Raw genomic sequence first — 11,165 nt, 5'->3', positions numbered from 1 at the left:
ACCTGCGCTACAAAAAACTCATTTTCTTGGACAAGTGTTATTACATTTGGTCTAAAACAACCAATCTTTACCGTTTAGAATTGAATTATCTGCTAAACAGTGAAAAAACATGTCATTGAAAAAGAGATTGACATTTTAAACATAGATACATATATATATTGTAAGTCCTTCCCTTGATGTATCAGGGTGAGAACAAATCTGTGATCCAAATCGGATCAGTACCCAAATCGGATTACTTTTTGCAAAAATAGTTTTAAATATAACAATGATGTCAATTCAAAATAGATAGACATGAAACATTTATTTGTCCACAGATGATTAGTTTTGAAGTTCAAAAAAGCACTAGAACGCCGTAATTCAAACTCAAATGTCTGTGTTTTGTTTACATTTTTAGAAAATGGCGCGTGCGACGAATATGCATTCTGTTTTGGACTATAGGAATAAATTCGCCATATAGAACTACTTGTTTTCATATTAATTCCAAAGGTCATCATGAAATATTAATATGCTGACTAAACAATATTTATTTGAAATGTAATGATGACGACTTTATAGTGCTATCTCACTGAAATACCATGACGAAGGCACCTAGCACACATTTCCACCCGGTCACATTATACTGGCAACGAGTAAACCAGTTGTTGCCATCACCCTTAATGCTGAACGTAAGCAGGGAATAACAATTAACTGCCATTTTTAAGGACTTTGGTATGTCCCGGCCTGGGGACAGAACCCATTGCCTTCCTCACCTGGGCGAACGTTCAACATTAAAGCCAAAAGTGAAGCATTGCCAAGCAATGCGTTAGGAAAAAAGGTAGATAAAAATAGAGAGAAAGGTGCAGCATATTTATTTTGGTCGCTATTTGTCCACAAGTAGAGGGCACGAAAGCGAATCCCGAATTCTGCAGGGGGTGCCCAACCGTGTTACAGTAATTGAGAAAACAATTGCTATACAAATACACATGTGCTCAGATCATAAGGCATCATATTTTTAAATCCTGATAATAATCCTTTCTTAGTTCATCATTTGTTATGTCCTAATACAGAAAAGGGAATACATGCATTAAGAAACAAGAATATTGTATAAAATACCGTTTTAAAATTTTACCCTGGTTATACAGAGATCAGAAGGGAGGAGATATATGTAGCTTTAATTATATACAGAACTATTTCTACACATAGTGTTAATATCTGTTTTTCCTTGAAGTTTATTTTTAACTGATTGATTTAACAATATCTATATCATAAGATGAAAGTATTAAATTAGAAATGCTATACAGTATCACTTTCTCAAAGTGCAATAATTCGGCAACGTGAATAAACGAGACATTCAGAAATTTAAACCTATTACACTTTACAAAGCGATGTACATATAACGTTTAAACAAGCCCTTATGAACTGAAATATTTTAAGGTATTTAATTAACCGTTCATTGCATGAAATCATAATACAAAAAACTCGTTATTCATTTAAATATGCACCTGTTTAGTTATATGGACGGCTGATAACGAACAGTATGCTTAAGGCGATTTTATTTTAATTGTCAGCATTTTCTCTGGAAACAATTTTTGTTTCGTTTGCGTCATAGTAATTTGTAGTAACAATTCATTCTTAAAGTGTCACTAGAATTAATCATCTTACTTTCATGAGTGTTTCGTTAAGTAAACTTACTAGTGGACAGCCCACTGTCATTCCATAATTCAAATTAGACAAATCTATAATACCGTTTATATTGAAATACGAACAATAACTGAACCACCATCCCGAGCCATGAATAGAACAGTTATGTGCATCCGGTCTGTCAGGAGTGGCAAACCTGTAACCGTTATTATATAGTAGTCTTTCTCCGTCTGTACAATTCACAGAGGTATCACCGGAAACTGACAGCTCGTAGGACGTACTTTCGTTCTTCACCTGAAAGTGATCGTAACTGTAACGTACTAATTCTCCTGCCTTTGTAGTCATATCAATGATGACGTGGACCCCCCGCGACGTCAGGATGTGGATGTTATCCAATCCGAGCCAGAAATCGCCACGTAGATCACCGAAACCAGTGACGTAATCAGTCCAGCTTCGATTGAAGCTGACTGAACCGTAAAGCCGGTGTTGAAGAACAGTCCAACCTCCTCCATCAGTCATGTCGCAGACGACGTCCAGGGGCTTGTGTCCGGCCGGGGCTATGGTATAAATACCTGAGGTACGCTCTCCGTTGTTGTACAACTCGACACAACCTTCACGAAGAAAAGTGTAACAAATTATGGAATGTTCAAGCGTCACTCGCGGAAAAAAGGGTTAGGAGGTGATAAGGTACCGTCATACTCGTGTTATTTTATTGATTTAATATTAATATTTTGATTTGAATGCGTTTGAAGGTTTATATTTATGTGGACACATCGGTTACCGGTGTATATGTAATTTGATATTTATCCTGCATTCACGCGCAATGGTTAATGGAATGGGTAGACTAGTTGACGTCAAACTTCGGATGGAAAACAGTAATACAGTGAACAATTGTTATTATACCTCACCTTTTTAAAGGGTGTCTGATAATGATTACATGACGGGGCAATAACATATCGCCATCACGCGCGCGAGTCTTCTCGATCATATTTCCCTTATTCGGAAACTCTCTAGAAGAAATCGGCAAGACCAACTACAACTTGTATTTCCCTACCACAAAGGCAATAAATGTATAAGATTGATCGATAGGATTTCAAAAAACAACTTCTGTTGTTAATAATGGATGTCTTATATTAGAATAGAGTATTACATGTAGTTTTATATCTGAATATATGTAACATTTCAAAGGGTATGGCATACTTGTATCGAATTCAATTTAATCATATGACCACCACAACAGAAACATATGGTAATGATATGTGTAATTAAAACTATACTTGTACAGATATTATTATACCTGAACAGTGACGTTCCTCTCTAGGTACACCCTCACACCCTTGTGATGTTATGTCTCCTTTGACATTTGTACAAGATCGGTTCCGAATCTGATGTCCATGACTGCCACAAGTATGAGCCGAACACGTACCCCACGGACTCCAGGCGCTCCAGAATACCACCTCTGTACAATAATAGAAGGGAAAACGAGATACTGTTAACTATGTAAAATATTCTTAATAACGGCAAGTAGTATTTCAATATCTGTATCAGCTGTTTGAATAGCTAAAGAAAGAAAGAAGCAAAAATATCGATGAAAAATATGTCATGACGTTTAAATCAATATTATTATTTTAGAACGAATCACCTGAAATGCCATTTAAGGTAGCGCTTATTTAAGAAAATGCGATTTTTGCGATGACCATATTGCCATTTCGTTTATTTAGGACTTATCAGTGATACTTAAGTTAAAGAGGATGAAAATTCAAGTCAAACGTGTTTTGAAAAAATATGTACGTACAGAGCGAAAGAAAAAAGTGCCGAAAACCCTCCAACGTTACAAATTCACAAGATGGAACCGGAAGATAATTCATGTTTTTTGAAACTTGTGCTCCTTATAAACCGTGCCGGAACGAAAATCATACCCTGCTGGTGGTGATCCTGACAATCTTGATTACAGAAGTCGTCAGAACAACACTTATGACAGAGTTGGAACGATCTCGTCAGGTTATCAATATCCCTACCCACCAGCAGGCCTTCGTGTAAGCACTCCTGTCAATATAAACATGGTCTGGTGTGTATCTTCTTTTGTTACAATGATTTTCTTAGAATCACCTCGAGCAAATCAATGAAGATTGCTGAAACTGATGTTGTCATGAGATTTGAAACTTGTGGCCTACTACATGAATCATAAAACAGAAATAAATAAAATTTAACTAGATTGAAATATTTATGTTTTGGGTGAATATATATTTCCAGTCATTTCTTCATGAAACAATGAGTGGTAAAGTGTCTTACTGAAAAATCAAGTACATATAACAGGAGTCATGTCCACCGGGAGAAATGGACAAATACTTCAGGAAGCAATGTACCTTTGAATGCAATAATCAATTTCAATCAAATGTACCTATCACATTTCTTCAAGCAAAATGCTGACCTCTAATGAAATTTACGGTTGCCCCCTGCGAGGTTTATGTATAAATACAGTAGATACACGTGATTATTCAGATCTGCGTAGACAGTTGTAATTTAGTTGTATAGGCTACCAGAAGAAGCTTTCGTTTACTGAGGTGTATAATGACCAACTGTAAGAAGTATATAAGGAACAGCTGATCTGATCTATAACTGCAACAAGACATGAACTAGCCGACTCGATCTCCTATACAAGTACTCATGAAAGATGTTCTTTTATTAATAGCGCCGTACAAAATTTAGAGCAAATAACACGAAAAAACCTATTCTCCCTCCTGCAATTACCGCGAAATTTACAAAAATGCTTCACAGATACGGTGTAAGAAATTAATACAGAAATTTAGTTATACTTACTCCTTTTCGTCGGCATCCGCTTGAGAACTGATGTCCAAATGAAACTGTTTCATCAATAGTACAAACCTAGAAAAAGTTGATGCTGATGAATTCAATTTGATCTACTATATTTTGCGTAGATATTAAACACAGGTCTTTCTTGATTAAACAATGTAAAGATTGTAACATTCTATTTTTCATTTTTAAAGGACACAATTCTCCGATCGGGCGTACATGATATGAAGTCACCTGCCCGACCTCGTTTATTTTCTCAGGGTTATCCGGTTACCCCCCGCATTAAGACTCAATGCGTACAAATAACTGTGCCTTCAAAAACACTGATTCATATAATTGTGAAAAATTATATAAACCTTATAAAAAAGAATTCATTATGGGATGGAAAGCCCTATTGTGTTTTCGCTTAACAAGTACACTGAACATTATGACCTAAAATTTGCCACAGTACGTATCACTACGTAACACAATGATTTTTTGTCACTCTTCTGCGTTTTTCCGAAATCTAAGTCACATTTTCATAAATAATCAAAGCGATGCAGATCTATACTGAAGTTTTCGGGTCAAGATATTATCTGTGACGTAAGTTATCAACAATCAATTTCATGACGTGACGGGATTACTCGGGGTCAGTGACCTCAGTCATAGTTGACTCTAATAAAGGACGTAACTTGTTTATAAATTTATTATTCTTAGTTGAGAGTTTATCTTAATGCACTATCGCACGAAAATATCAAAACCTGGAGGCAGTAACAATGCAAAGGGAGACACTCAAACAAAAAGCATGTAAAAGGGAGAAAAATAAAACATGTATAAATATTGTACTGGGACAGGACACCAGATTAATTATAACCCATTCCTTGTCCGCAAATGAGGACACGAAAAAACTCGGGCCGAGAGTTCTAAAGTAGTCGTCTCTTACAGCCCCGTACGATACAGGTCGATATTTTTGTCACGTGAAATAGACACCCTGTTGTGTAAACTCGCATGCACATTTACATTCAAAGTGATGATATAGCGAAATCGAATTATTATTATTTTATTTAGACGAATAACATAATAAATCTTACTTCATTACTATCACAGATAGTGAGTCTTTCACAGTAGCTTGGGTCTGGCATGTGTTGACACTGGTAACAGTAGGGCCCACGTGATTCTCTCGGTGGTGGTCCTGTGAAAGTCCGGAGAAATTAGACAAGGACGTTACAGTGATTTTGGAGACGAATCCAGAATATCAATTTCAAATTATTGATTTTTCAATAAAACAAAAAAAATCATAAATATGTCATGAGATTTAGAAAAAAAGGTAAATGATATAAGTTTAACAACATTAGTCTGCAGTATATTTCCGAACAGAAGTATGCATGATAATACCTGTAACAAAGCTACAATGGACGAATATAAAATACTACGTTGCTGTATTAGATAGATCTAGAAAGATGTTCCTTGCACACACATATGTGACTGCAACTTTAAACTTCGGCAAAACATACAACATGCTAAAAATGAATTACCATACCGGTGTGTTTTCCTTCAAGGACTGATTGGTGATACTAGGGGCCGAAAAGTCCGAAATCGAAATGGGTATAAACTATTGAAACAGAACGTGAGGTGTGTAAAAACCGTTAAGTATATCAACTTCAAAAATTAGAAGAGTACTGGTTAATTTCAAATTAATAAGAACTAGTAAAGTGAGGATATTATGAACCATGTCACTATTGACAAGAGACCACTGTGACCATCAAGGTTTCGGCAAACCTCGGGGACTAAAAAATCCACTAGCAGAGTCTACCACCTTTTAACTTGAAAGACTGAAAGTGTTCTTGGAACATAACATACCTGGGTAAGGTAATATGCTTGAATGTGAATTGAAAAAAAATGTAATGACAGCTCCTTAACGAAAGGTAATTCCGGAACTATTTATTTTTCACAGGAAAGTGTTATTTGTGGTTAGGAAAAATTGTTTTCTTTATTAATGTTTTCCAATCGACAATCGTACATTAAGTTAAAGGATGTTCATAAAACTAGCAATAAATCAAGAGAAGAAAAAGGATGTAAAGAGCTATACTTGATCAGAAAGTTGATAAATTCTGAATAGATGACAGCGTGAAAAGATAAGAAATACAAGCTGTGAATAGATTATTTGTAAGTCTTTAAAACATGTTATGACTGCATATGTTACGTTAGATATGAGTCAATTTGTGCTTTTTCATGTTAACCTAATTCAATCCTGCTTATTGACAGTATTATTGTCAGTTATAACATTGAAGATATATGCAAACACTTCAATGGCGTTGTCAATTCATTAAAAATAATATTGCGTATTTAGCAGTCTTCAAATGATAAGACGTAAGACGTAATTCTTCTTTCCCCTTAGTAAAATAGATGTTCAGATTCAATTAAGTACGAACCCGTATCCCTACAGCCCTGGTTGTTACACATGTCTCCGTCACAACACTCTACACAAGTCAACTGTCCGTACGGCGATAGTTCTCCAAACGATCCATGGAAATTCATATCTAGAGAGCAGCTCTGTAAAATAAAATGTCATCATTATTGTTGGACGAAGGTAATTAAAGACAGTATATTGTGATTTTCTTAACTCCTTAGTCTGAACTTTAATTACAGATTTATTTGTTGAAGTCTAAACCGCAAAGTCAACTGCATGTTGTAAGCGATGCATAATCATGTATGTTTCATAAATCACATAAATATATATGTACGTGATATACCATAAATAAAGTATACGAAACAATGGTTAGAGATACGTGAGCCACCATACACAAGTTATACGAAACAATGGCAATAGATTCGTTACTTATCATGTACAAGGTAGGCGAAAAATATACTTGAAAAACGTTAGGTACCATACAAAATGTATACGAAACAATTATTATATTTATTATATGTGAGGGTATACAAAACAAGGGCTAGAAATACGTGGTTAACTATATACAGGTTATAAAAAGACTAGATGTACCTGATCCGCCATCAATTTACGAAACAGTGGCTATATTTACGTAACTTACTCGGTTGTTGACACACCCAGACTTGTACTGATCGTGGCCATTGTGTGTACGTATCTTCTGTACGTAACATTTCTGCGCAAAATGAAAAGATTTAACAAAATAAAAAAAAAAGTTTAAAATCAAGAAACTGTTATGTGAGCGTTGTTTTGGTCTTTAAAATGTTTTCCCTAAGCGGATGATAAAAAAGAAACACTGATTCCTCAGTGGCTTATTTAAATCTACAGTACTTCACATGTAATATAGTTATTGGGAACATTGATCGCCTCATATGGTGTGGGATATCCCCAGAGGCTGCAGAGGGAATAATAAATGAAACCACATGAAAATAGAATACAATAAAGAATATTACCTCCCCTTCCTCACATTGTGTAAAGTAATCACAAAACTCTAGTCGAGGAGTTGATGAACATTCAAAGCACTGCGGGCCAGCCGTGAATACTGAAGTGTAAGAGAAAACAGTACAGGAACCTTCAGTGAATGTATAAAAACACAATAACCTTAACGTTAAAAACAAGTTAGAAATTCTCTATTCCTTGAAAAAAAACCCATCAATATGTCAGAAAACCCCAATTGAATGTACTAGCTGGTGTCAAGTTTACGGTTACTGTTGATCCCTTTTTAGGTGACATCTAAGATTCTGAGATAGTGAACGAAACATTCCACTACTTTTCAACTCTTACTATATTTTTTTTACGCTTTTTGAGACGTCCGAGAAAATTATCAACAAATATTGAAAATCAGGCAGCATTTTTGCGGAAACATTAAGTTTACGACAAGGACATACATGTACTTTTATTCAAAGACGCAACAACACAATTGTAAACTACGAAGAAAAAAGTGTGTGATGATATTAAGACTTAATCAACGATTTTTATATACTATTCTAGGACGGCATGTATCACGCCGTTTGATTTGTCGTCGAACAAACAATTATGCTCGCGATATGCCTTTCACAAATTTGTTATTTGTATATGAAGTTATGATTTTGATTGTCAATGTTGTCAAAGTCCCACTCCGAAAACCTGGTTTTTATTGTAACTGTCGTCACTTACGTTTGGCAGACTGACCTATTTTCTAAAAATGAGCAGAGAAAATAATAAAAAAATACTTTCAGTTGTTCATATGATGGGAATGTCATTGCAGCGGTTTCTTGAGATTTGCGTCGGTATATCGGGATTATATATGCAAATATCCGTTCAGTCGATTCATCCACTCCATGTTACATCTTAAGGCTCCTATCATTCTGCTAGAGTTTAATAAGGATTTCTAAAATGAGTTATCATCTTACACTGTGTAATTTGCTTGATTTATTTGTTCGTAACCTTAAAATCGAAAAACAAAATTACGTCCTATCGGATGTAGGGTTATCGAAATATGATCAAATATTCTTTCTTTTATAAAATGTTCGGCCTTTAAACCAAGTACTTCTTTAAACTATTTGAAAATATTAAAAGAATAACACTTATTATTGACATAATAAATTGCCCTTAACGATATCTTAGTTACTTACCTAAGCAAATGTGATAAAACAGCAATCCGGAGACAAGAATCAGAGAGGCCACTGAGGACGGAATTGACAGTATAATGTAAAACAAGAACTGTTAGAAAATACACTGGCACGCCTATTCAACATTATTTAAAATAGTAAATTTCAATAGAAATGCATGTATATTGTAGGTTGCTAAACTAGTATTGTTTTTTTAGCATCATTTTTTGTTGTTGTATAGTACAGGTAACTAAACAAAAACTAGGCTAACGTGAAGTTGCAGATCTTTATATATGTGTATCCGAATATTACAATATATTATTACAATAAAAGAGTTTTGCAAATAATATATAGCAAATGACATTTTTTGAAAGTTTAACAGCATCAAAATATGTTCCACATCAAGCTGAATTTAACGTAAGCCCTTTTGGCCTTTGGAATATAAATAATGGTTCAGCACATTGCAAACTAAAAATAGGAAAAGAAGAATCTAATTTAAAACTAAAACAACGATCAATTACCATCGTCTGTTTTACAATTGAATTAAGTAGTTCAATAAATCTGTAATTCACACCAATACAAAATTGCTTGAACGACCGGCGTGTAGTGAATAATGTTTATGCTGGATTTATAATTCGTTTAATCAAAAATAGAAACCTATTTCGACAAAAACAACGAGTTACATGTCATTAAGATAACACAGAGAACATCAATACGCTATAGACTCAATGGATTTCAATACAATCAAATCCTCAAATTGCGCGTTATACCTAAAAACAACAGAAACTTTAAAACTCGGTCAACACTGATTAAAAATAATCATACCAGATCATGAAACCCTTTTTGTAAAAAAATTATGATTGGTTTTAAAATGACTCGTTAAGATTTCGAATGACTTAATGATGTCACAATAACATATATATTATTATTATCAAAATGAAATGTTTTGTGTTATCATCGCAGTATTAAAGCGAGGGCTTATTATTGAGTGAAAGACGCGATAAAAAATCCTACAATAACGAATCTAAAAAAGTTAATCTCTTAAACAATATAATGTTACAGAAGATTAACATTAACAAAGTCATACGGACATTAAACACTTTCGAATGCCATTAGATGTTTTTAATACTTACTTGCTGCTCCTTCTTGTTACTTGTGTAATCCAAAACAGATGTGTGGCAGTTTATAGAAAACGCTGACCCATTAAGGTAAGAACTGTAATGAAAGTCGGTCGGTAACGAGGAAGTGCAAGTCTGCACCTTTCTGAAGGCCAAACATATACAGATATAAACTATTGATAACTTGAAGTCTGATCACATGCGTCTCACTGCAAAGTTATGGTATTTCAACCATGACATTTTACTCTTTGACCAACCATAACAAATCACAACATTTTGCATTCTAAATAATTCAGGTTCGGGAGATCGGAATATAAGCTTTCTATGGTAATAACTGCAGGATCGTATATCGCTATTCAAGTTACATGTTAAAATATATTTTAAAATTAATTATATATTTTTTTCTGGTTCAGTCACTTCTTCATATAATTCATAAATAAATTTATGTTTTCGTTATAAACAATTATTGAAACCGTGATTTCAGTCATATGAAGGAGGGTTAACACAGTAGTGAACTGGAGTTGACATGATAGTGCACTGCAGTTAACACTGTATTGAACTGGAGATTACATGTTAGTGCACTGAACTTAACACATATGTGAACTGCATATATCATGGTAGTGCACTAGAGTTAAAACAAAAGTGAACCGGAGATATCGTGAAAGTGCAATGGAGTCATCAGGGAAGTGAACCGGAGGCACCTCAGAGGCTAGTGATGTGTACTACCTTGTTCACTATGCGTTAATTTAATTAGGTATTCAGGAATGATGGAAATATGATTGCATGCATTCGCCAAATTTCAACGTAGCCATTCAGATAACAATTTTGATATATTTATAATGTCTTCATGAAATACAGACGATCAAATAGCAACCCGATACTAATGAATTGTATTTATTATGTACAAATAGTAGGACAACAATTTCATATATGACTAAGCCTTGTTTCATAGTTAATTCGATATTTTATTAATATCTTTATAATGTGCGGATCGAGAAATTAAAGGATATGTATTCAAATTCGTTAGAAATGCTATTGTGTCTTTATATTAAACCGTATACAATGTTTGCATTACGTCAACTGTCAAAACCCACGACA

The 11,165-nt window shown here is 34.3% G+C and overlaps 1 protein-coding gene across 1 annotated transcript; it reads right to left on the bottom strand.

Annotated features, from left to right (window-relative positions):
- Positions 1 to 833: 833 nt before the first annotated feature.
- LOC110464374 (SCO-spondin-like) lies at positions 834 to 10,125 on the bottom strand. The gene is made up of 10 exons (XM_021519566.1): positions 10,083 to 10,125; positions 8,974 to 9,024; positions 7,813 to 7,901; positions 7,464 to 7,535; positions 6,846 to 6,966; positions 5,505 to 5,605; positions 4,441 to 4,506; positions 3,540 to 3,666; positions 2,918 to 3,079; positions 834 to 2,231 (listed from the first exon to the last, which is right to left on the bottom strand). Coding segments are annotated over exons 1-10 (1,389 nt in total). The 5' UTR covers positions 10,084 to 10,125; the 3' UTR covers positions 834 to 1,632.
- Positions 10,126 to 11,165: the final 1,040 nt, after the last annotated feature.

This window comes from Mizuhopecten yessoensis, unplaced genomic scaffold (assembly GCF_002113885.1).
Source record: "Mizuhopecten yessoensis strain PY_sf001 unplaced genomic scaffold, ASM211388v2 scaffold10985, whole genome shotgun sequence".
In the NCBI taxonomy this organism is placed as follows: domain Eukaryota; kingdom Metazoa; phylum Mollusca; class Bivalvia; order Pectinida; family Pectinidae; genus Mizuhopecten; species Mizuhopecten yessoensis.
Note: the sequence above shows the minus strand (reverse complement) of the source record. Positions and strands in the feature narration are given on the sequence as shown.